Source organism: Helianthus annuus, chromosome 7 (genome assembly GCF_002127325.2).
Source record: "Helianthus annuus cultivar XRQ/B chromosome 7, HanXRQr2.0-SUNRISE, whole genome shotgun sequence".
In the NCBI taxonomy this organism is placed as follows: Eukaryota; Viridiplantae; Streptophyta; class Magnoliopsida; order Asterales; family Asteraceae; genus Helianthus; species Helianthus annuus.
The window spans coordinates 93,658,776-93,686,018 of record NC_035439.2 but is presented as its reverse complement, the minus strand read 5'-3'; the positions used below and the strand labels follow the sequence as shown (position 1 = coordinate 93,686,018).

At 36.4% G+C, this 27,243-nt stretch overlaps 2 protein-coding genes across 14 annotated transcripts; both read right to left on the bottom strand.

Annotated features, from left to right (window-relative positions):
• Nucleotides 1–4,889: 4,889 nt before the first annotated feature.
• Nucleotides 4,890–11,912, bottom strand: LOC110867935. Of its 12 annotated transcripts, XR_004863526.1 has the most exons (15): nt 11,752–11,912; nt 11,376–11,653; nt 11,208–11,280; nt 10,853–11,121; nt 10,681–10,758; nt 10,531–10,602; nt 10,331–10,437; nt 10,063–10,196; nt 9,900–9,976; nt 9,660–9,743; nt 9,172–9,592; nt 7,745–9,076; nt 7,595–7,664; nt 5,889–6,119; nt 4,890–5,602 (listed from the first exon to the last, which is right to left on the bottom strand). XR_004863526.1 is itself a non-coding variant. In XM_035975720.1 (11 exons), the coding sequence occupies exons 3-9, from the start codon at nt 11,511–11,513 to the stop codon at nt 9,951–9,953; spliced, it is 525 nt and encodes a 174-aa protein (XP_035831613.1). In that variant the 5' UTR covers nt 11,514–11,516; nt 11,598–11,653; nt 11,752–11,911; the 3' UTR covers nt 8,863–9,592; nt 9,660–9,743; nt 9,900–9,950. The 12 variants fall into 12 exon arrangements, 8 of the variants coding, with proteins under 8 accessions (XP_035831613.1, XP_021972688.1, XP_021972686.1 ...); XR_004863523.1 differs by having other exon boundaries at nt 7,745–9,592; XR_004863527.1 differs by lacking the exon at nt 10,853–11,121 and having other exon boundaries at nt 9,280–9,592.
• Nucleotides 11,913–13,151: 1,239 nt separating this feature from the next.
• On the bottom strand, nt 13,152–26,934 carry LOC110867936 (protein RTE1-HOMOLOG). 2 transcript variants are annotated; one of them, XM_022117000.2, is made up of 3 exons: nt 26,824–26,934; nt 14,435–14,712; nt 13,152–13,695 (listed from the first exon to the last, which is right to left on the bottom strand). In XM_022117000.2, the coding sequence occupies exons 2-3, from the start codon at nt 14,702–14,704 to the stop codon at nt 13,270–13,272; spliced, it is 696 nt and encodes a 231-aa protein (XP_021972692.1). In that variant the 5' UTR covers nt 14,705–14,712; nt 26,824–26,934; the 3' UTR covers nt 13,152–13,269. The 2 variants fall into 2 exon arrangements, with proteins under 2 accessions (XP_021972692.1, XP_021972691.1); XM_022116999.2 differs by lacking the exon at nt 26,824–26,934 and adding an exon at nt 15,235–15,434.
• Nucleotides 26,935–27,243: the final 309 nt, after the last annotated feature.

Here is a 27,243-nt window from a genome sequence, read left to right as displayed (position 1 = left end):
GCACTAGTTTCCGAGGTCATCCGGGGTTTAGGGAATGTGACTCTTTCCTGGACAAGTCACAGTCCTTAAACTGTGTTTATGTTTTGTTTGTTTGTTGAATAATGTCATGGTTGTTAGGGTATTTTCCCGTTAAGACAATGGTATTGTATTCGGTTTTTAATACTTAATGGATGATCTTGCATGTTTTTAATTCATATAGCTTTGTTATGATTAAGCTATGGTATTAGGAAGTCACACCAAATTAACCACGCTTCCGCAAAGCCAGGGTGTGACATTATGTTTGTACCTGATTGCAACGGATAGCCTTTAACTTAATAATTTCAGTCACAATTTTTTATTTGGAAAACTCGTTAAATCTTTCGTTCTTTAGCACTAACAAAGTTAAATTAAAAGTTAAATTGTATCACGTGATTCCCATGTGAGGGCATTTATGTCCTTTTACCCCTGATTCCTCCCACCTTATAAACCCCTCTTTCACCCTCTTTGCCAAATTAGGGTTCTAAACTTCAACCTGCTATCCAAGTCCCACCACCACCACCAAATCCGTCCACCAAGCCAACCACCTGTCACCATAACCACATGCCCCTACCACAACCGCCGCCACTGCAGTCCCTACACCACCGCCACCGCACAGCTCCTTTGATTCAAGAATCTTGTTCTTTTTCAAGAACCCTAATTGAGTTTTGAAAAAAAAAACAATCTTTAGCTGTTAAATCACTTCAGTTAGCCTTAATTCGAAAAGGGTTTGGATTAAACCTAGTTTCTTGGGGTTTACGAGGTGGGTTTGCTATTTAATCCCTAAATTGTTGCTAAATTGAATCTGAAAAATTGGGGGTTTGTGGTTAAAAATTGAATCTTGAATCTTGATATTGGGGTTTGATGAGATGGGGAAATGCAGCAGCTTTACATACTGCTATGAATTCTGTACAAGCATTGGGTAAGGGCTTCGATGTTAATTTCGATACAAGGTTGTTGTATTGTAAAAGGGTAGCAGGGTCTAAGGTTGTGGAGATTGATAAAGATAGTTGATAGGTGGTGGTGTAAAGGCAGTGATTTGTAGAGAGAGAGGGGGGGGGGACTAAGTTTCTAGAGAGAAGGAGAGAGATATGAGATTATGATTATTGTATATATTGTATAAGTTTTTAATTTTGTTTTTGTTTTATTTATAAAATATTTTAATTAGATTGGTAAAATGATGAAAGTGCCCTTATATAAATAAACTTAACTGAATTTTTTAACTTTGTTAGTGCTAAAGGACGAAATATGTAACGAGTTTTCCAAATAAAGGATTGTGACTGTAATTATTGAAGTTAAACTTAAAGGCTATCTGTTGCAATTCGGTACAAACATAAAGGACGAAAAGTGTAATTTACCGAAGTTATAATAAAATAAAGAGTAAATTACTGTTTTGGCCCATAACCCATTCAGCCCAAAAAAGAAACTTTAACACATCAGACACTCCGAGGTTGCATTTTATAACGGTTTTGGCCCCTAACACTAACTTTGTTACTTTTTTACATTTAAGTGCAAGGGTAATTAGGTAATTATATACCTTAAGGGTTGTTTTTGATAATTACAAAGTTCTTTTAATATTTAAGAGATTATTAATGTAATTACTCCAGTTTTTTTTATTATTTCGTTATTTTCACGATTATTATATAACAATAAACAAAGGGAAAATTTCACAGAATAGTAACCAAGTTTTAAAAGTGTTCTAATTAGGTCACTGATGTCGTTTTTATCCCAATTAGATAACTTAACATTCAAATCGAGCCATGTCCTTTTTTTCATGTGTCAAGAAAAAAATGGAGCATAAGATGTTGGGGTCGAATTATTTTAATATATAAAATTGTATTTATTAAGAATAAAAACCATTTAATTGCATTAAAAATTAAAAAAACAAGTTACAATCCACGTCATCACTCGACGTTAGCATCAAATAAAAGAGAAAAAAGAAACAAAAATCCACATCACCACGGTTACCTATGAAATTGATGAAAAAACCCTTAATTTTAAAGAAGAATGAATGTTGAATGACCTGATTGGAACACTTTTGAAACTTGAGTGACCTAATTAAAACACTTTTAAAACTTGGTTATTATTCTACAAAGTTACCCCTATAACAAAATACATTTTAAATATACAAATAAATATGTATTTTTATTGACCGTTTGTTTTTATAAATATCCTTTTAAAAAATATTTTTTTAACATTTTGTTTAAACCATCTATCGTTTTTAAAATTGTTCCTTTTTAAACCGTTTTATTTTCTTAAAATTGTTCTTCTTAAACTCATTTGTCTTTTAAAGTTTTTTTAAACACTTCATTTCATACCATTCTTTTTAAAATCATTTGTTTTTAACATTTTGAAACAACTCACTTTTTAAGTTGTTCGTTTTTTAAATTTTACAAAACGGCGTGTATAAAAAACAAAAGAAATGTAATATTTGAAAAAAGATGAAACATTCTAATAAAAGTTTGAAAAAGATCGTCCATTTTTCAAATTTTTTTAGAGTGGTTTATTTCTTTTTCAAATCTTCCATTTCTTTGGACCGTTTGTTTATTCAAAATTTGTTATTTTTTTAACCTTTCATTTATTAAATTCGTATGTTTTTTAAAACCTTACACTTGTTAACGTATTTTTTAAGGTTTTGCTTTTTTTATAAACGTCATTCTTTAATCTTCGTTTTTAAACCACTCGTTTGTTTAAAATCGATCGTTTTTAGATTCCTTCAATTTTTGAAAACATTCATTTTCCAAAGTTTATTTCCTAACGGCTATAAGTAAACTGAATAGAAAGTTTAAAAAATGAACGGTTTCAAAAATGGTTCTAAAAGGAACGGATTAAAAAGAAATGTACTTAATAATCCACAACTTAAAAAAACGAATTGTTTAAAAAAGTAAAAAAATGATTTTAAAAAGAAGAAGGTTAACTGAATTGTTTAAAAAACTTTAAAAGACAAACAACTTAAAAAACGATTTGAGTAAACAAACGGTTTAAAAAGAAATAATTTTACAAACGATATACGGTTTAAAAAAAGGTCAAAAAACAAATGATTTTAAAATTGACCTTTATAAACAACAAACGCTTAATGAAAAAACATATTTATTCGTATATATAAAACATATTTTATTAAATAATGACCGTGAAAATAACAAAATAATATAAAAAAATTGATTAATTGCATTAATAATCTCTTAAATGTTAAAAGAACTTTGTGATTATCAAAAACAACCCCTAAGGTATATAATAACCTAATTACCCTTATACTTAACTACAAAAAAGTAACAAAGTTAGTGTCAGGGGTCAAAACCGTTATAAAATGCAACCTCAGGGTATGATATGTTAAAATATTATTTTTGGGAGTGAATTGCAAGTTTTGTCCTTTATCCTTAGGCCATTTTGCAAGTTTTGTCCTTTATGTTTAAATTTGACGAGTTTTGTCCTTTATGTTTAAAAATCAAGCACGTTTTACCCTTTGGGCCTTAAAAATCAAGCACGTTTTGTCCTTTATGTTTAAAAATCAAGCACGTTTTTTCCTTTATGTTTAAAAAATCAAGCACGTTTTGTCCTTAAAAATCAAGCACGTTTTGCCCCAAAGGGTAAAACGTGCTTGATTTTCAAACATAAAGGACAAAACTCGTCAAATTTAAACATAAACGACAAAACTTGCAAAATGGCCTAAAGATAAAGAACAAAACTTGCAATTCACTCTTATTTTTGGGCTGAAAGGGTTAAATTGACTAAACCACAGGAGCCAATACAGTAATTTACTCTAAAATAAGATACAGATTATGGAAAGGCTTTGGTGTAATGGTTTAAAGCCTCACGCAACGTCACCAAAATGGGCTTTTGACACGCAGAAGTTAGGAGAGTCACGTGCGTGGGCTAGAATAATTGTGGAATTAATTTATTTAGCCAATCAAAACATCTCATCTCACATTCTTAAAGAAATAAAAGAAAAGTTGCAATTCTAGTGAAAGGATTACGCATTTAGTGAGTGAGAAAACTAGAACTACTCTATATACGGGACACCACTTTTAGTGAAACCATTACAAATGATCTCAAGCTTTATTAAATAGCTATTGTGACACCAGATAAATTGGCAATCAAGTAATTTTTTTAATGATGAGATATTTTAAATCTCACCCAATCAAGTGGTTTGAGTTGTAAGACCATTGGTAACGGTTGTCAAATCACACAATTTGAGCGTGGAACGCCGTCCCGTAGGGGCATGATGGGCAAAAGCGTGAGTTGAACAAGCATGTGACGGATATGTCTTTTGAATTAATTTTATCACACTGTCTCCTCTACTAACTCACCATTTTTTTCTAAAAAAAAATAAAATTATAGTGAGACCATTACACACATGTAGCGAGTGTAAAAAGTGGAAATACTCTTCCTAACATGGTAGTGGCGTAACACCACCTTTAGTGAAATTATGATACATAGCCTAACACTCAATGTCATCAAATCACTTAAATATGGTGATTTCGGCTAGGGGTGGCTATTCATGACGCAACACGAAAAAAAAAACAGGTTTTGGGTTGGCTAACGCAATCCGTTTTCTTAAACAAGTCAATCCAAACACTATCCGTTAAAAAATGGATGACATGTTAACATGTTTAAGAGTTTTTAAATAGGTTATATATTTTGATTACACTAGTGGGAGACCCGCGCGTTGTGGCGGAGTCGATAGTACGAGGGCGTGAACATATTGGTATACCCGTAAGGTAGATTACCAGATTGGTATATTTCTAAATTAATAAAACTTAAAAAAAAAATTGCCAATCTTTGATCTGTATGAAAATTAACAAAAGTCCTTGTGCTTCTAGGTAGTTCATTATTATGTACCATCATGTTGTATATAATTGGTGCTACAAGCCTGCTGATAAAGCTGCAATACTACATGATTATGGAAATTCAGAAGAAAACAAAAATAATCCATGGATAGTTTCAAGTGCAACACAAGTTTAAGAAGTCAAAATGGCCACAAGTATAATCCCCATTTGGTCAACATGCATCCTCTTTTGGACAGTCTACTCTCAAATGAACACATTCACTATTGAGTAAGCTACACTCATGAACCGAAAAGTTGCAAACTTTAGCATACCCGCAGGCTCATTCTCGGTTTTCCTCTTCGTATCCATTCTCATATTTACATCTCTTAACGAACGCGTTATTTCATGAGTAGCGTGTTAGTGTCGTTAACTGACATGGCAACAAACGGGAGTTGGTTAACGAATAACTTAAACAAAGGCAAACTCGAAAACTTCTATTGGCTGCTTGCGATTCTCGGATTTATTAACTTTCTCGCCTTTGGATAATCTGCAAACAGTATCGAAAACATAAATTAAAAGAAGCAGGAGTGTCATTGCCATATCATCTCTAAATATGCCTTGAATACCCGAAAGAAGCCCTATTTTGATTGATACAAAATGTAACTATACACAAAAAGCACAATAAGTCAATAATAATGTAAAACCCTTAAGTTTAAATTAATGAACTCCTGCAAATAATGTGACCCGCGCGTTGCGGCGGAGTCAATAACGCGAGACATGAGCAAATCACCAGTTTTGACTTGTCAAACCTACCCATGGACCTGTTTTGACATGATAAACAGTATTAAGTGTTGCAAATGGCATTAGAGAAAGAAAACACAAGAGATGAATGCAACTAATAATATATACACTTGTCAATAACACAGATTTGTAGATAGCTACAGAAGGAAATTCACAGAGCAGGATCACACTTTTTAATAATGCACTAATATGGCAATCTAAAACAAAATTTAGACAAAAAGGTACGTATATTCTCACTATATAACCTGTATTATTCTCATTTAGCTAATTATATAAATGAATACTCCTTATGAAAAGGGTCCTAACCTTGGCTAGGCTAAGAGAGAACACGGGAAAGAAAGACACTGCTACTCAAACTATGTGACTGGGCTAGCTTTAAACATCCCTCCTAATGCTCAAGTCACGACTCCGCCTAGGCCCGGAATTTACATGATGAATCGCCTAATGGGTCACCTGGATCTCAGTTCACACCCCTGGCCCAAAATGGCATTCCCATTGCTCCTCCACCACGTATACATCAAGGAATGCCTGAAGAACCTGAACCAAAGAAGCAACGACTTGATGATTCTATTTCTTAAATTAATGAATATTCTTTCATACATATGCTAGGTAGAAGTGGTTATAGGTTTTTTTAGTTCACTAATCGATCAAATCGCCACAATATTCTTTGTTCCGGTCAAAGTTGTCAATAGACATCGTAGCGATCGTAGCGATCGCTATAGCGCGCTACGTAGCGTATCGGTCTAGTGTCGCTATTAGGGTAGTAGCGATGGATAGCGAGAATAGCGACACTTAATTTTTTTATTTTTTTTTTCAACATAAATAGCAATTAAATATAGCTATAAGTAGCTTATAGGTCTAGTGTCGCTATTAGGGTAGTAGGACGGCTCGGCTTGTTTACACCCGTAAATAAAACTGCAAATGAAAATAGCAAAGTACCTTGTAAACAGCAGGGTGAACATAATTGAGGCCGTAAAAGTTCATTTGAAGATGAGGGAAGCTTAGTTTTAAGTTAATATTGAGGTAGATGCCTAAAAAGCTCGACGCGGTTTCTGACCTCAGTTTGTTTTACAACTGCATGTTTTATATTGAGGTAGATGCCTAAAAAGCTCGACGCGGTTCATTGGACTGTACACAACTAAAAAGAAGTTGACTTGTCATAATGGTCAACCTAGAAAGTGAAAACTTAAATTTCCTAGATTCTAAGCCGGCGTGCACCAAGATTCCAGCACATCTTATAGAAAGACATAATAAATTTAATGTCAACGATTTCAATAACATTCCCCACCATAGTCACCTAATTCGCGGTTTGCTCCGGTTCGGGTTCGCAATTCGCTAGTTGGGACGAATTCCCCAACTGCATCTAAAACCTGTCGCGTTTATACGCACCTTGCTTAAAAAACAAGGTCTTTTTAAGCATTGTGCGCCTAGGCAAATTCGAAGCGAATGGAAAAGTACAAAACGAAAATACAGATCTCACATTAGAATAAAAACGACACAAACCTCTGACGGAAACATAAGTAATGCGTCACCCATATTTTGCTCGCTGAAACGCATCATTCCACTCTGAGTTGGAGCTAAAATTTCCCTATGCAGCAGGGAAAACTGCCTCTCCCCCTTCTTCCACATTAAATCCGCAATTGTTGGAACAAAAATCAAGGGTCGTAGGAATTCAAGGGTCGTAGGAATTCCTGTATCACCGCAATTGTTGGAACAAAAGGGAGTGGTAAATAAGTGTTATCCGGTCAGACGCAATAGCAGTCGGAACAAAAATCAAGGGTCGTAGGAATTCCTGTATCACCGGTTTCTTAATCGGATGTTCAAGGATAACATAATCCCCTATGATAGGCAACATTTAAAGTAATGGTAATCGGTTCTCAATATTATAATTAATTAGACAAAATAAAAGCTACAATGTACAGCAAGAAGATGTGCGTTTGGTAATGGATAAACTTGCGAATAAATTAGAAACTCCGTACATATTTTGAAGATTTAAATATATAAAATCAAACCTTGATTGTATTGTGAACACCAGTTATCTCTTCAAAGTCTGCGAATCATCCTAAAGCATATTTAGAAACCCTAAATCAGAAAGACAAAGGAAAAATTGAGCCCATAACAAACAATAATGATTGCGTATCTAATATACAAAATCGCATTACCTTAACACCGTCGTATGAAACAAACAAAAAGGCATATCGGCTGGTCCAAGTGCTGGAGAAGGAGAATTGATCGGATTTATGGGATTGAAATCGTAGGGTTTTGGTGGCTTTTGGTGTGATATCAGTTTCATCGATCGAACCTTAATGATGATATCAGTAATTGATTTCAGTTTCGTGGGGAAGAATTGATTTCAAAGTTGACTGTATTAGTAATTGAACTGACGTTTGCTCCTCCCCTGTTCGGCTGGTTGATTTCCTTAACCATGGTATATTAAGAAAAAGACAATGAGTTGGAGGCCGGTTTCTTGGGGACAGGGGCAATAATGGAAGAAAATAAGGAAAAAAATAGGGATTTTAACTCACTTTTCATATGCCATCTTAAAATTAGGGACTAAAATTACATCTTAGTCCTAAGGAGATGTATTATATAGTTACTAGTCGTTTACCCGCGCGATGCGGCGGGAAACATATCACTTAGGTTGGCGAGTTTATGGCTATGTACGGGGATGTAGTTTCCGATGTTGCGTCCGACGACGATGGTGGCAGTGTAGCAGAACGTGAGGGTCGGTTGCGGCCTTCTTCAGCGTCGGAGAATCAGCGGAGTGCGGCGATTGGTGGTTTCGTGATGGCGTTTGGTGGTTATTGTGCGACGGTCGGTTACCGGCTTCAGGAGAAAACAAAGAAAATTGTGTGATTCTAGTTATGTTATGGGGGGTTTATAGATGTGGGTAAATCAACGGTTTTGAATGATGAATCGTATCATCAGTTACAATGAGGCCTTCGGCAGTGGCGAAGCTTGATGTTGACGGGTGGGTCGAAAACGTATATACCCAAAAAATTTCTATACGAAAACATATTTAAACCATAAATATTTTTCTCAAAAATATCAAAAATAGGTTTATCCACAACCTTATTAACAATAATGATATCAGATGCTAAATGTATCGGTTTATACACAAGAAGAATTTGTACACGTCCATATATCTTAATCCAATATTATTTTCATATTAGTGGGTTGAAATGGTATTTCCACCTCTACCTGCTCAAAAAGAAGTAATATTAATTTAAAAAAAAAAAGAAAGAAAACACTGACATTGGCGCGATGCGGCGAAGGCAACTATGTAAATAACATTTATTTCAATAAGTATGTAACTTTGGTAGGAAAAAAAAACAAACAGTAACATAACATGTTAACAAAGCTCAATTCTTATAACAAATATGCTACAAGTGATGTCAATGTAGTTTGACAACAAATATGCTACAAGTGATGTCAATGTAGTTTAATCACAAAGGCTGCAACCACTAAACCATCTGCCGGGGAAGATCAACCTCCTGTCAAGGAACTTGTTAGAGGCGCACATTCTCACTCATTCCCTATCAAATAAAACAAAACAATGTGCTAAACTAATCCATAACATTTAAACAACCTTCGAACTATAACATTCACAATGCAGGAGTTAGGTAACGGGTCAGACGGATTAGGTAACGGGTCGAAGCGGATTAGGTAACATTCATATGTAATGCCAATAGCATACCGTTTGACTTTTGCATCCCCTTTGATCCAAGCTATTGATTAATTTGGGTTCCAGGCATGACAACAGAAGAGCAGTCCAAAAGAGCGCATAGTACATAACAGATTCAAGCTCGAAGAGTACATTGACAGAAGTAGGTCCAGAAAACAAACCATAAACGAAGCCACTTTATAGGCACCATCATTTAAGCAGCGTCTTCACAATGGCCTTCACATTCAGCTTTTTGAGATCTGTATAAGACTGTCCACACCCGATAAACATCACAGCCATTCACAGGCACTCCTGATATGTAAACCATAGACAGTGCAGCTCCAACCTACACAAAAATAAATAAATTAACCACTGTTCGACATACAGAAAAAAATATACCAGTTTGAGTTTACCTTATCATCTATGGTATCAAACTTGGTTAGCAAGATCCCGTCAATCAACCTCGGGCTCTGTGAGGATGACAGGTCAGCTAATTTCTGTAAGAACACAGGTAAACACCTAGTTAAAAAAATGTATACAGCTTTATCTACATTTCACCCTTGAATCTTCTAACCTATAGACATTCATAAAAATCAGGTAAAAAAAGTCATAAATATCTAACAATAATGACAATATAAGACAAACATAGAGACCTATCAGTTTTTTTAACAGATTCAAGCTCCAATACTCCATTTTCTTCTTCTTTAACGTCCGAAAGAGGTGAAAGGAACTGGATGATAAAATAAAGAATGAGTTAAATTTTCTTTTAAAGAACACAGATGATGAGCATGATCATATGAAATTTTATGGACTTACCTGATGCATTGAAATGAAACCAATAGAAATTCCTAACATAAAATTTATCGTCAACGTATGACCGAACAAAGCGGCAGATGCATAGCCCGTGAAAATTGTCGCAAATGTAGATGAATACTTTTTCAAGATTGTATCTGCATGCCACAAATGAAAATTTTAAAAATATCTCTTAAGATAAATTAGTTATGCAAAATTTGTACCACCACATAATTAACAACTCTTAGCTGCTTAAAGGCGGAATCATAAATAATGAGCGTTATTATCTTACCTGCATATTTGAAGAAAAATGAGGATAAAATTCCCTGCCCCGCATTGTTTATAATTAAAAGCATGGTTGCTTTTGAATGTCCTTGAAAAAATCAACGCTTTCAGGGCCTGAAAAACAAAAAAAATGGAAAAAATCAAATATATACAACTTAAGATGAATGGCTTGCGAGTGGCTCTATAGAGGAAGAAGATTATTATTACCTTGGATAACCACGGTTCCAAGAATTCCAAGAAAATTGAATATATAGCACCGTACCCATATAAAAACAAGTCCTGCAATCCAACACTACAATCCAATTAGCAAAAAAAAAAAAAAAACAATTAGATACAATGATAAAATAATTTGTTCACCTGAAGGTAGATGCTTGTGTCATATTGGCTCTTGAGTGCATACTCGTTAAAGACCGATGCTATAGATGGAACCGTCACCTGTACATAACTCCTCAACTTAGACTAATATCGTATTGATCGATTCGAGCTACCGAGATAAGATATCTCAAAAAATCATGCTAATGTTCAGCACCTTTCATCCAACAGCAATCAAATGACCCATATCAACAAGAAGCACCAATGCCCCAAACCCAAAACAGATACGTAATTTTAAATAATTTAATGGCGCCCTTATACATCTTATACATTCCCATGATCTCGTAACCGACTCGTGTCGACCCAGTTAACCAGACTCAAATGTTGACCAGACACTGTTGACATAGTTGACCAGTTTGACTGCGACCCGAAATTTTTGATGAAACTTCCATAACAGCCACCGATCATCATCGTTTAACTCTCGAACTAACAGATTTACATAAAACAAAACGATCTCACCAAGAATTAACAATTAAAATTTATGAAAAATTAGGGTTAGACTAAGAGCCAACTTGTTCAGGCTTGAGGAACACGACATCTCCTAACACAATAACAAATCCAGAATCATCCAAAACTTTCGCAGATCTGAACAAATTCATCATATAAAACGTGATTTTAACACCTAAAATCAACCAAAAACAACAGATACAAAGTAAACTAAAGCTAGATTAAACGATTACCGGTATTAAAACAAGATCTGAACAGAAGACGATGAGGATTAACATAAGCAGCAACCGATCTCGGAGAAGATGGTTTATACCAGTTGCACCAACAAGAATCAAATCCTTTTCCATCATGTCAGAGACCCGTTCAAGCATTGCCTCGCAAACAGAATTTTAACCAGATCCAAATCAGACTCAAATAACAAACAAAAAACATTAGATGTGGTTTTATAACGGTACCTAGATGTCATCCACAGTGTATCTTGTGCCGATTAGAGAAAAACCCAGTGGATCTTCTGTCAGATTTGAGAGAAAATGAACGATTCAACACAAATAACAAACATATCAAACTCGAATAACAAACAAAAACTTCAGATGTGGTTTAAAACGGTACCTAGAGGACAACCCCACTGGATCTTCTGTCGATTGAGAGAAAATGAACGATTCAGGGTTATTGAAACCCTAGATCTGGAAATCGCCTGGGAGAGAGAAAGCATAGAGTTGGGGGCGGATGAGATCTGGTGAGATGTGAGTTGTGAGAGAGATGAGAGAGAAGGAAGAGGAAAGGTGGATCCGTGTGAAAACAATATCACCCGTCAGATCACGATCCGTGTGAATAAGTGAAAGGAAATGGACGGTGATGATGGATCCGGGTAAATGCTAAAAGTTTTGGAGGGGCATAATTGGAAGTGTAAATTATTTTGTGCTTTAGAGGGTTGTAAACCATGCTTTAGAGGTGTTTGAAGGGAATTTTTATGGACTTTAAGAAGTCCTTCCTATATGTATTATAAAGTAGTATAGATATATAGATAGATAAAAAGTGTTAACAATTAAATATTTTGATTTTTTATTTTTTCAAATAACTAATAACTTTTAAAAAATTGAAATTAACTTCTCCTTTTAACATTTTATCTACTCTTCAGTTCCAACAATTTATTTTATTAGGGTGGCCGAGGCACCTCGGGTACCCCCATTCAGGTACTATTCTTACCGTAGGAACACCGTCACCTCCCTCTCGGGTAGGTTTGGCGGATAGAGTTCTTGGGTTGCACCCACCAAAGAAAGGACGGGAAGTTTGACCAATCATTTGTTTTTGATTAAAAAAAATAGAAAGAAAAAATGGTTTAGCATACTTGAAAGGAGTGACACGGTAGAACCCCAGATACTTCCAATCACTTATTCTAATCTTGAGCAAGATGTAGAAACCCAAGTTTGTTAGTTGGGAATGGGAGGTAAATACACAAAAACAATTAAAAGAACTTGCAATATCTGATACTAATTTAGAACCTGCAAACCCTGATTTCACACCTGTAAAATATGGTTTCCAACAAAATCAGTCCAAAACTAGACTAGCAAACCAAAATCACGGATTTAATAATCTTAACATGAAAGTTAATTGCTGAACTTGTGTGATCAAAGTCAATTGCTGAACAACTTTTACAAAGAACCAGACATATTCATCAATCACAGCCTGGTTCTCCTAATCAACAAACACCAAGAAAGAAAGGTCTATGTACTAGATTTAGGGGGTGTTTGGTGTTGCGTTTTCAAAATAGATTATGCGTTTTCAAAATAGATTTTGAGTGCGTTTTGAAAAAGCATGTAGGTACATGCTTCTCCAAAAATGCGTTTTGAAGGCAGATAATCACTTTTTCATCCAAACACTTTTTTAGATTATTTATGTTTTGCAAACGCAATAATCAAATAATCACTTCAAAACGTAATCCCAAACACCCTCTTAGAACACAATGTCAGTTTTTAACTTAAAATTCAAAACACAAACTTTTATGGACATGATGGAGAATTATGTACTCTCATTGAGGTTGAACATTATATGTACCACATAATCTGTACATGGCACAGTTACAAAGGTGCAACACAATTCGCGGAATATAAACTTGTACAAGATCTACTAGAGTTGTATGAAGTTTTTGAAACAATACGAACCGCAAACAAACCATCCAACAAGAAGAAACGCAAAGAAAGCCAAGAATGTTAGAAAGCTTGACCCTCCAAATGTAATTCCAATAAAGAACAATAACGCGAATGGCAAACAAGATCGAATCATGGATGCGGTATTTACCCATTGACCCTTCAACAATATGAGTACTGCCAAGTTCACCACGTTCCACCCACCGCCTTGAAACTCCAACCCGTTTAGATTGTTGGCTACGAATGAGTGACAGTTGCAGGTAAAGATGTTGTAGGTTCGGTGTTGGTATTCTTGTGTGCTTTTTCTTAAGGTGTCGTCCCATGTGTATTGGTTTGTTCCTGATTCTACTAGCATGTGCTCTTCTTCACTTCTGTATGTTGTTGAAGGATGTGAAGTTATGGAGCACTGTTATAATATAACAAAAATGGGGTTAAGACATGATAATTAGGAGTGCTAAATGGGTCGTGTTCATAGGTTGGTGTACACAACCTGACGAGAACCCGAAAATCGCGTCAGATGCGTTAACCCAAAATAACATTTTTTTTAACTTTTTTGCATATTAATACACAAAGAATATGAATTTACAAGATAAAATAAAAATGTATATAAAATAGTTATGTTTAAATTATAAAAGTTGGTATAGGTTTTTCTTTTAATCATCAGTTTTGGCAAAAAAATACCCAATCATTTCAAGTCATAACATAAAAACCTATTTTGTTATACAACTTAAAATAATAAAAATATGTTAAGTAAAATGCCAAAATTGTCCCTGTGGCTTAGTCATTTTTGCTTATTTCATCCAAAATGATTTTTTTTTTGTGCATTTGAGTCCTTCAGGTTTGCTTTATTGCCATTTTCATCCTTGAGTTTGGCAAATTATTGTGACTTTCGTCCCTCGAAATTTGGCCCTCAAGGATGAAAATGACAAAATTTCAAACTATTTGAATGAAAATGGCACCTCAGGGACGAAAGTGTAATTTTACTCTATTTTAAAAGCATAGTTCAGCTACATGTGTGTTCGCGGGTTCGACCCAAAACTCACCGAATCCGTTTAGCTAAATGTCATGTCATAAATTCACATCCCTAAGTAATGATAATTCCTAAGATTAACATCTTACAGACAAGCATGTGTTTTGATTTTTACCTTTTCTTTGCTAATTTGGATGTACCGAGACACAGATCCAAACGCAAAATCATCTACACAGACAAAATTAGGCCCTGCAAAATCAAGGATAACCCCATCTTCTCTGGCTATCCCAACATGACCAACGAAAGGAAGGAGCCACGAAATAACCGGGAGCGGTGTCCATACAATGCAGCATGGAAAGCGAGCTTTTACTGGATCAATCTGATTGTTATGTGGAACATCTAGCTCAATCATCATGCTGCCCTTCTGTTCTATATCTGATTCCATTTCCAAATCTGTACAGACAATTTTTTTTATTTAAATCAAAGAAAATGCCATCAATCATACATATTAACCGGCAATTAACAGACGATAAGATATCCCCAATTTAACTTAATTAATTAAGCAAATTCTTATACCTTGAAAGTTGAAACACTTAATAATTTCAATAACATCAACAACCATCACTATCTCCAACAGAGTTTGAAATTCAGGAGTCATTCATCACCAATTCAACCATTATATTCGCACATTTAGCGCCAATTTCTTAACACTAGTGTTCAATTTATCACATAAATAAGTTTTATATCATTAATTGAAGTAACGTCATCAGCGGTTACAGGAACACATAACCTAAATGACCTACAGAGAATAGATATACTTCTAGTTTTGATCAAACAAAACCCTAGCTCATCTATAAACACATCCGGATTCCCCAATTTTTAGCGGCATTCGAACAAGATCTATGTGACGAAATAAAATGAATTAACATTCGAGAATGTAAGAGATGAACGATTTGGATAAACAGATGAGAATACCTTCGTTACGATCGGCAACAATCCATAAACAAGTTATCGATTCTGAAGATCCAGAGATTACGAGCCACAAAGCGGTTTTTTTTCTTTGTTTTGGCTCCAATGTCAACTTTGACGCATAGATATGAAGCCCGGAGATGCATCATGAAGAGCATACCGCATATCGGGTGCGTAGGGGCCGTAAATGAACTCAACGTTTAGCAAAAGTCTTGTAAGTGCCTTAGCCCACTTATTAGTTCAGTTTTATGATTTAGGAACCGAAAAGTCAAATATCGCATATAAACTTTGACTTTCGGTTTATACTCTCATGGTCCAGTCACTGATCGAATTGAAAGTGGATATAAGATCATAGTTAGGTAGGTGATTAACCCTTGAAAGGGCACCTCCTAATTCCTTCGTTTGCTTAGTTAATTGTCGGGTCAAACCGTTTAGGTAAAAAGTCAAACCTGGCAGATTTGTGGGTATTAATTAAACCATAGATGCAGAGGTTATAAATTATATTTTTACACTCTAATAACTTGGTAATGATTATTAGAACATGTCTAAGCTGGTCCAACTCGACAATTCTAAGTTTAGGGTCGGTTCACAACCGAAAGTCGCAAAAGCTTGACTTTGCTTTGACTTTTCAGTTATGACCCGATTAATCTTGATTCTTCCATGTTTTAAGCTTCCATTAGGACCATATTATTCATTAGTATAACCCCCTGGAGTTATATTTCATGGTTCCTTGTGGTTTGAATTATACGCTAGTTTCCGCTATTATGCTTATAAACGGCCATTTTGCCCTTTTGACATAAGAATGAGATTTTCAGAAATGTGAGAGGGCAAAAACCTTGGTTACTGATATATAAGCTTGTCCTGAAAATTTGACATCAGTTCTTGGTCCCAAATAGGAGTCATGCTCGATATCGTAATTAGAAGCTTTTAACTAAGTAAATTGCGATATCTTGTATAAAGCATGTTTAAACTTGGATTTTGACCCAAAACTCATTACCTACTGTTAAGATATTATTTTTAGGGATTGTTAGAGTTATTGATCAGATTATAAACTGATCATGTCATAGAGGTCTTGTATTATTCGGTAAATGACGATAATACCCTTTTCATGCATAAAATGAGATTTACAAATGATTTGAATGCCAAACATTTTCCTACTAATTTCATATATTAGATAAATTATTTTGAGCATTCAAAACTGATCAAAATCTCAGATTTCCATAAAACCCCTTAATTATCGTCAATTAGCGATTTTTACGCTATTTAGGTGCATAGTATGGTTTTAAACCATAATTAACACCTAAGACTTGTTACCTACTGAATTTTTAAACAAATTTTAATATTATTTCAGTAGGCATAAGTCGTGAACTCAGACTTCCAAAAATGTCCGTAAAAGCATATGTGAAATGACCAAAATACCCTTTCGGGGCATAGTTTGGCCATAAATGGTAAACCTCACATATGTATGATATCTTACTGATGTAATGAGATAAATTAAATATTTTTACTGATTAGAAAGGACCAGAACTACAGTTTGTTATAAAATCTCTTTTATAAGTATTAAAATTACCAAAATGCCCCCACGAGACTTAATTTGGTTTTAATTACTTTTTGGGCATATATGTTGACATCCTACTGATGTATTGACATATTCTAAGCATAATAACATATGGAACTTATATATGATTCGTTTGGTTACCCGTTACGCATTTTACGCGTTCGGATCGGTTTATGCGACTAGTTTACGTATGTTTGCCGAAACGGGTTTAACCTTATCGTTTTGTCTCAAAATCCGGAATGTGTTTAGTTTAACCATATTATACATGTATCCAAACTTGTTGGGTCTAAATAACATTCTATTCCGGTCATCGCTTAATCTAGCGTATCGTACCGCTTTAGATACTTCAAGCTAGCCGGTCTAAGTCTATGACTTAAATAAAGACCATTAGCATTCTGAATTGGTTATATATTACCATCACTCCAGACTAGATCCACCCGGTAAAAGCTACCTGCATTTAGATAGATTGGATACGACTGAGTTATTTTGCTGTGAATCAAGTATTAGCTCAGGTAAATACTTTTAACTTATTTTTCCCTTATGCGGGCTTGGGATACGGTAAATTAATACCGCTTGGTCGGGTGTGGATCAATCAAATGCCGGATTGTGGCTAGCAAATCCACAAAACCTGTTTTGATACTGTTCTGTTGATGACTTAAACATTGGGGGTTAACGACCGTGTCCTGGATATATCCTTGGCTCATTCATTTGTAAATGGCCACGACTTATGCGCAGGGTGTAGGCATACACCGAAAAGATGCCAATAATAAATTATTAATTACTCACAAGTTGGGGATAACTCCTTTATGGGTTTTTAAAAGTGGTGTGTCGTTTAATCATGTCTCAGTCTCTATACTGGGCCCTAGATGTACGGTGAACATGTAATTCAGTATACAAGATTTTTATTAAGAATTGTCCCAAGTTTATAAAAGGTTTTGTGCCATGTGCACTTAAATCAATTTTTATAAACTCTTTTCAAATGAGTCGGTTAAATTGTATTTACCAGTGAAAACTGACGTATTTTCAAAAGGCTAAGTGGCAGGTACTGCTCGTAATAGGCTGGGAGTTGCTCGGTTTTGAAAAAGAGGATCTTGCAAATCCTTAAAGATGCCATTAAGTCTGCTAAGCTTCATTTTAAACATTCTGTAATGATCCTTCTGTGGATTTGATATTACAGACTCGTCTTTAATAAATACTTTGATATTTTCAGACATTGAGTTTGTAATAATATTTTTATTCCTAGACTTCCGCTGTACTATTCTGTGTATGATTGACCATGATGATATCAACTACGTCACGATACCCCACCGGGCCCACGTGAACCGTTTGACGTAGAGTTTGTTTAATCTATACTATACTAGTATTAAGCCCATGCGTTGCAGCGGTTGTCATAAAACTGTGTTAAGTAGTAGCAACACTATACCATTGTCAGCGATCACCAACACCAGAAAAACTCGTAAAAACAAAATAAATAAAAACGGGAACAAAAATAACGCCGAGCGAAAAGTAGACGTAAAATCTTTGAATCACGCACGCTCATTGCTGATAAATTAAACCGAAACGTAAAACATAGAAAAAAATAACTAAATCCATCCAGGACCCGCGTGTTGGACGAACTTGTCAAACGCAGAAAAATAGATGTGACGCGACGGACCAGTCAAACGAAAAAAAAATATACGAAAAAATGTTGAACCCCACACGCACGTTGTGGTGCATTAACTCACAAAATTTAGAACAAAACAAAAAACTTGGGAAAGATGAAAAGTATGGTGGACCAAAATTGAAAATAAAAAAAAAAGTTGAGCTTAAATTGCAAAAGACGAAAAACTTTTGGTTTAAAGTAAAAAAACAAATGGTCTAAATTGCAAAATTAAAGTTATTTATTAATTTTAGATAAAGATAAGGATAAAAATAAATGATATCTATATATTGGTTATTAATTAATATTAATAATAAAAGAAATTTATTAAACAAATATAAATAAAATTTATGAGGTTGAAGGAGATGATGACATGTGGCATTTTTTGGAGTCTTTTATTATAAGTTAGATTACAATGCATGAGTGAGGGGTATTTTAAGATACCCAAAAAATAAGAACCCCCCCCCCCCCTTTATTTATAGATAGGCCCCTAAAATGAGGGTAATTTGGTCTTTTAAACACTATTTATTTTTTAACCCTCTAAACTTTTTACACTTAAATCCCTGACTTCTAATGAAACTATAGATAATTAGTTACACTTTTCCCCCTGCACCACAAACTTATAATTTTTTACGTATTCTTGACATATCTTATAAACTATAATGTTTAAAAAAAAATCCAAAGATAGCATGACGATCTACACATTTTTGTCGATGTTTCGGTAGTGCTCTTGTTCAATATCAACGCACGGATTAAAAGGTACAAGTTAATGATGCTTTACTGTACAAGTGATTAAAGTAGAAAATAACAACTAATATAGTCGGCAAAAGAGTGGTAGAAGTGTCTTGGTCAATATCAACTTTTGTAGCAATTTAACTTAAATTCATCACAATCTATACTATATTATAATGCATGAGGGAGGGGTATTTTAAGATACCCAAAATACATAGATATATATTGTATACATAGATATACTTCTAGTTTTGATCAAACAAAACCCTAGCTCATCTATAAACACATCCCAAATTTTTAGCAGCATTCGAACAAGATCTATGTGACGAAATAACATTCGAGAATGTAAGAGATGAACGATTTGGATGTATAGATGATGTGTGTAAAATGCAACATATAAAACACATCATTTAAGGCATAAAACTAACCCTTTTTAAGTACTAATGTTGGAAAAAGAGTGTTTTTGTCTTCCTTTTGTATTTTCAGGATGAAATGAGCTCAAAATCACAAAAGAAGCAAAAAGACCACTAATTCTACCATAAATACAAGAAAAGGGACAAAAGTAAACTGCCCGGACCCTCAACGGCACCTCCCAAGACAAAGAGAAGAGAACAGAGCCTGAACACGCCCCGTGTCCAGTGAACACGGGGGCGTGCCCAGGAAGCAGCAGAAAAGACAAACCAGTAGAAGCTTCCATTGCTCACCACGGGGCCGTGCCCAGCGGACACGGGGGCGTGTTGAAAGTACAGCAGGCGCATTAATTGTAATTCGCAATTACAATTAATGAAGAGAGAGAATGTCAGACGGGCACGAGGCCGTGTCCAGCGGACACGGGGCCGTGTCCAGCGTTCTGTTCAGCCTATAAATAGAGGAGCTTGGCTTCATTCTCTCTCATCCCTTGGCACACCACCTCTCTCACACTTCATCCACCACCCACCACCACCATAACACCATCATCCACCACCATCATCCATTGTCCATCATAGAGTGTGTGAGTCGTCTCGGGATCCAAGATTGATCGTAAGAGTTCTTGACAATCAAGGCCATGTTTGCCTAAGTCTCTTACATCACTTGGTGAAGACAAGTGTTTAGTATAATACTTTTTATTTTTAATCTTTTGCACTTTTTATTTGGTTTTGTATTAATGACTTTAATAACTAGTTACTTATGTTGAAGGTGATCTTTCCTTATCGTTTGTCCGTGGTGTCTTGGCATTATTTTACTGTCTATATAAAATAAAAGATTTTCACCATTCATATCTCCACGGTCTATATGGAGGTATGTTGGCTACCTGGTCGGGGGTTAAGGGAACGGTTTGGTAAAGGTCTTGCCCTTGTTCAGCGTTTAGAGGTCCTGCTTGGGACCTGGGTCAAATTTAGTAGGATCTCCTTCAATGCCCATAGGTATTGGATGGCGGGGATCCAAACTCTTTGACCCCCTCATAAGCTAACTACTATTAATACTATAACCCGGCTATTTAGGACTGTATCCCTGCTGACTCAGACTACTTAGCCGAGGGTAACGTCACCGCCAAAAGCGGGGCCTACCATAATTTGCATTAATAACTTAATTCATTATCTTTCAATAATCCGACCCTTTAGGATTGTATCCTTGCTGACTCAAACTACTGGGTTGAGGGTAACGTCGCCTTCAAAAGAGGGGCCTACTACAATAACTAAGATAATCTCTTAAACAAGTGCAAAAGTGCGAAAATAATCAAAGGTTATACTAATACACGTGTCGGATCCAAGTGATTCATCTTGTCTATCTGTTTTTATTTTCTTTTTCAGCATTTAGTTAGTTTTTATTTTTTTTTTAGTTTAAAACATTTTTCTAACTTTTTGATTTGATTAGACGTTGAGGATAAACCGGTATTAAAAGCTCTTGTGTCCTTGGACGACCTCGGTATCTTACCAACACTATACTACGTCCACGATGGGTGCACTTGCCCATATGTGTGTTTAGTGTTAGTAAATATCGTGTTTTATAAATTTAAAACTTGGCTAAAAGTGTAAAAAGGGCTTAAATATATATCTAAAAATATAACACACTTCACGCACATCAAGTTTTTGGCGCCGCTGCCGGGGACACAAGGATTTTAAGAAAGTTAGGAATCAACGGCCTAATCATCTTTTTATTTTTCTTTAATTTTTTAGGATTTTTTTTAGATTTTTCAGCTTCTGCAGAGCTCAGCACGGGGCCGTGCCCGCTGAACACGCCCCCGTGCCCAATCATTGGAACTGGCAATCCTGTTTTATATCAGACAGTAGGCTGAACACGGGGCCGTGTCCACTCAACACGCCCCCGTGCCCAAGATTCAGTTGCTGAAAACAGAACCGTTTGATCCCGGCGGTTGGTAACTTCTGATACAAACATGAGTAATAGTGATTCTTTTTACTTTCGGCACTCTTATGGTTTGTGGTGTCAAATATGTGGAGGCGAACACGAGGAATTAAAATGTTTCTTCCTCACTTATAGGCCACACTATATAGACCCACCAATTCCTTGTAGCCTTAAGAGGGGCGAAAGTAAAAATAAACACTATTTCTCCCTCGAATGCGCCCAACCGGATATTCTAGGAGATATGCTCCTTGACGAGCTATTTCAACTAGAAGAACTACTTCTAAATTGGTCAAAAGAACTTAGGAAGGATTTCTTAGATCCATCCCAAGACGATGACCATGAGGAAATGTTGGAACCGCATTCTGACAACCTCGTTGCTCCCGAAAATACCTTTCTTCCTAGACAAGACGTGGACGATAGTCGTCCCTGTGCCGATTGTGCCGTGAAGGACTCCCCATCGACCTCGTTCGGTGCATACATAGACCTGAGCGATTCGGCATACACCTTCTTTAACGAGAGCCCGGGAAAGGGTTGGACTTGTCCACCTAGAATGAAAATAGGAATTACCCTCACCGACAACCTCTTGCGTTCTCGCCTTAGTATAGGACAATTAAGGTATCTTAGGCACTATGGGGTTGTTCCAACAAGTCAGGAGCCACCCGATAAGAATTAGCTCCTTAATAAAGACAAAACTTCATAAATCAGCTTTCCGACACGGGGCCGTGCTCGGCCAACACGCCCCCGTGTCCATCAAAAGATTCCCTTCTGATCATGACGTCAGAATACGGACAAACTGTGTCAGAATTTTCTCTGCACACGGGGCCGTGTTCAGCGAACACGGGGCCGTGTCCAGCAGGCTGTCATTTTCTATAAATGCAGCCAAAAATCCTGCACATTTGGACCAACTTGGGGACAGAGATTTGAAGGAATCTTCTCTCAAACAATCCTAGGTAAGTCTAAAAGAAGTTTCCAACAACTCATCTTGTCCTTTCCTCTTCTAGACATTTCCTTCTTCTTCATCTTTCTTCAAAAGCCACCATGAAAAGTTTGAATTTTCAATCTTTATGGTAGGAAACAAGGAGTTTTGATCATGGAATCTTGGTAAAAACATGTTATGTAACATTGTTTAGAGTTATTTACTGTCAAAAAGCTTGCACAAACTCAGAAAATAACTCGAAAACCCAAGGTTCCTTGCTCCAAAATTCTGCAGAAAGATGAACACGGGGCCGTGCTCAGTGAGCACGGGGCCGTGTCCAGAAACTGTTTCGTCTTATAAACTATTTTTGGTTTATTTTTCGTAGAATGGCGAGTGAAAACAGCGAAACATCATCCGTGCATTCCTCAAACAGCCGAAGGGGAAGGAGACCCTCCGTTGAAGCCACACTTGTGCACTACGTGATAGCACTAAGAGAGGCTCTCGACGAAATGACGTCCGTAGAGGAGGTCCTCATTGACCGTATCAACGATCTTACAATGGGATTGGAAAGCAGCTTCCAAGAGATTAACCTTTTGCACCAAAGGTTAAACATTTTGGTGGCACCTCCTATGGAACCAGTCCTTCCACAACAAGACTGGAACTTAGCACTCGGTATTAACAACCCTACCGGGTGGGGAGACATCCCCGCGGAACCTCCTATGGAAATCCCACAAGAAGTCCCGGCGGAAGTTGAAACTCCTCAAACAAATGCGAACGAGCCTTCCTTCCTCCTTCCAAGGGAGGTAGAGGAGTGGCTTGCCGACATATGAGGAGAAACGCATCCGAAAGTTGGAGCTCTACAAAGCCTTGTCTAACCAGGATCAGTAGATTCTTGGAAATTTTGCTAAAATTAAAATAAAACATAGGGCTAGAACTCCATAAGCTTACTATCTATGTAACTTTTATCTTTATGTATTATCTCTCTATTAGCAATGTTATGATGGTTTTTATGATTTATGGACTCATGGTGGTAATGGATGAAAAAGGGAAAGAGAAAAAATGGAACCATGCAGAAGAACAGAACAAACCGACAAAAATCTCCATAACAGAAGGCTCCACACGGGCCGTGCCCAACCAACACGGCCCCGTGCTGAGCCCCCTGCAGGAAATCACCCAGTTCAGGTAACTGGACACGGGCCGTGTTCAGCGAACACGCCCCCGTGTCCAGGCTTCTGTTTCAATTCTATAATTTTTGTTACTGGCACTTGACCACGGGGCCGTGCCCGGTCAACACGGGGCCGTGTCCAGAGTGCCAGTAACACAAATCTTTGTTTTTAAACACACTTTTACATATTCTAATCAACCAAAAACTCTATTTTTGGACACATTGAGGACAATGTGTAATTTAAGTGTGGGGGGGATGCTAAAACCTTGGAATTTTGCAAAATCCTAAAACAAGCCTTACACAAAACTCTATTGGAACCGCTAAACACCCCAAATTTTTTTCAAAAACTTTTTCATTTTTTTTATTTATTTACTTGTCTTAGTTTAAGTTGGGAATAACAAGTTATAAAAGGGTTATATTTTTACAAACTTACAACCGATAGCGTCGTGATAAAAAGAACTAACATAAGAAAATTATGAAACGGTATAACAAGTCTAGCTAAAATTCGATTATATATGCTTGGTCACATTAAAAACCCATTCCCACAAAAAAGTGAGTTTTGAGCCTTGATTGAGCATAAAAATACACATACTTAGATTAAATGCTCATTTTTCGTTTCTTGTGTGAATAGCCGCTCGGTCCTTACAAATCTAGAACTTGCCACGACGATACATTCCCGGTCCTTACCAACTTAAACCCAAGTAAGTAAATGATGGAGGCATTAGGACTAACTATTTTTCTTTCAAAACCATTATTTTTTATTTTTTTTACCTACCCAAAACCCCCCTAGAAAACCCCTTTGAGCCTAAACCTTTCATTTCATTACCCCCAAAACAATTTTCTACCCACCAAAAACCTTTTTCATTTTTTCACCTTTATTTTAGTGACAAACTCGGTTTTTCATAAACATACCTTTACGTGACAAAAAAAAAAAAATATATATATATATATATATATATGAAGTCAAAAACAAACATAAGCTACAAAAAGCTTGTTTGGAGAAATACTTCAAAAATAAATGTCACCAAAAATAAGGTATTTCACGAAAAACCGACACTTGTTACAATTTTCGCCCTTTTTACTAACCACTAACCAACCACCCACCTTTAAACCCAAGCCTTCACCCCAAAAGACCTCTTGATATTTACAAAGGTAAAAAGTTAAAAAGGAGGAGGATTGATCGCTTGGCAAGCATATGGAAAATGTAAATCCGTGCCGCTCTCGAGCGATTCACTTAAATATACACCCTCGGCCGAGTGATTGAGTGATCTCCCGTGAGGTATGTGAACTTGTATATAAATGGAATTTTAATAAGGCATGCTATGCCAAATTAAGTAGTTTATCTTATGAAAAGTTCAAAATAAACCATGACGAATAAGATTGTAAATAAGGTAAAAATAGAACCTATACAAACCTTGGATTCCCGACACTCTAGGACAAGTTAAAAAAACTTCTCTTCTACCTATTCCATTTGGGAGTGTAAGCCACATTAAAAGAGTTTTGCTTGAGGACAAGCAAAAGTTCAAGTGTGGGGGTATTTGATGTGTGTAAAATGCAACATATAAAACACATCATTTAAGGCATAAAACTAACCCTTTTTAAGTACTAATGTTGGAAAAAGAGTGTTTTTGTCTTCCTTTTGTATTTTCAGGATGAAATGAGCTCAAAATCACAAAAGAAGCAAAAAGACCACTAATTCTACCATAAATACAAGAAAAGGGACAAAAGTAAACTGCCCGGACCCTCAACGGCACCTCCCAAGACAAAGAGAAGAGAACAGAGCCTGAACACGCCCCGTGTCCAGTGAACACGGGGGCGTGCCCAGGAAGCAGCAGAAAAGACAAACCAGTAGAAGCTTCCATTGCTCACCACGGGGCCGTGCCCAGCGGACACGGGGGCGTGTTGAAAGTACAGCAGGCGCATTAATTGTAATTCGCAATTACAATTAATGAAGAGAGAGAATGTCAGACGGGCACGGGGCCGTGTCCAGCGGACACGGGGCCGTGTCCAGCGTTCTGTTCAGCCTATAAATAGAGGAGCTTGGCTTCATTCTCTCTCATCCCTTGGCACACCACCTCTCTCACACTTCATCCACCACCCACCACCACCATAACACCATCATCCACCACCATCATCCATTGTCCATCATAGAGTGTGTGAGTCGTCTCGGGATCCAAGATTGATCGTAAGAGTTCTTGACAATCAAGGCCATGTTTGCCTAAGTCTCTTACATCACTTGGTGAAGACAAGTGTTTAGTATAATAGTTTTTATTTTTAATCTTTTGCACTTTTTATTTGGTTTTTTATTAATGACTTTAATAACTAGTTACTTATGTTGAAGGTGATCTTTCCTTATCGTTTGTCCGTGGTGTCTTGGCATTATTTTACTGTCTATATAAAATAAAAGATTTTCACCATTCATATCTCCACGGTCTATATGGAGGTATGTTGGCTACCTGGTCGGGGGTTAAGGGAACGGTTTGGTAAAGGTCTTGCCCTTGTTCAGCGTTTAGAGGTCCTGCTTGGGACCTGGGTCAAATTTAGTAGGATCTCCTTCAATGCCCATAGGTATTGGATGGCGGGGATCCAAACTCTTTGACCCCCTCATAAGCTAACTACTATTAATACTATAACCCGGCTATTTAGGACTGTATCCCTGCTGACTCAGACTACTTAGCCGAGGGTAACGTCACCGCCAAAAGCGGGGCCTACCATAATTTGCATTAATAACTTAATTCATTATCTTTCAATAATCCGACCCTTTAGGATTGTATCCTTGCTGACTCAAACTACTGGGTTGAGGGTAACGTCGCCTTCAAAAGAGGGGCCTACTACAATAACTAAGATAATCTCTTAAACAAGTGCAAAAGTGCGAAAATAATCAAAGGTTATACTAATACACGTGTCGGATCCAAGTGATTCATCTTGTCTATCTGTTTTTATTTTCTTTTTCAGCATTTAGTTAGTTTTTATTTTTTTTTAGTTTAAAACATTTTTCTAACTTTTTGATTTGATTAGACGTTGAGGATAAACCGGTATTAAAAGCTCTTGTGTCCTTGGACGACCTCGGTATCTTACCAACACTATACTACGTCCACGATGGGTGCACTTGCCCATATGTGTGTTTAGTGTTAGTAAATATCGTGTTTTATAAATTTAAAACTTGGCTAAAAGTGTAAAAAGGGCTTAAATATATATCTAAAAATATAACACACTTCACGCACATCAATAGATGAGAATACCTTCGTTACGATCGACAACAATCGATCAACAAGTTATCGATTCTGAAGATCCAGAGATTACGAGACACAAAGCGGTTTTTTTTTCTCGTTGTTTTGGCTCCAATGTCAACTTTGACGCATGGATATGAAGCCCGGAGATGCGTCATGTTATCTTTTCTTAAGAGCATACCGCATGTCGGGTGACTGTACAATTAGCGAATAGTCTTGTGAACCGTTTGACGTAGAGTTCGTTTAATAAATGAATGAACACGTGTTGAACAATTCTTTAATATCTAAGAAAAAAAACAAGTATGTAAATCATGTGTCTCTGATTAGCCAGTAACCGCAATAGAGAGGGAAATATATGGCATATTCTTTAGGTTGGTCGAGTTCTCATTTAGGGTGTACGATTGAGAGAGAGAGAAAGAGGGAGGGGGACGA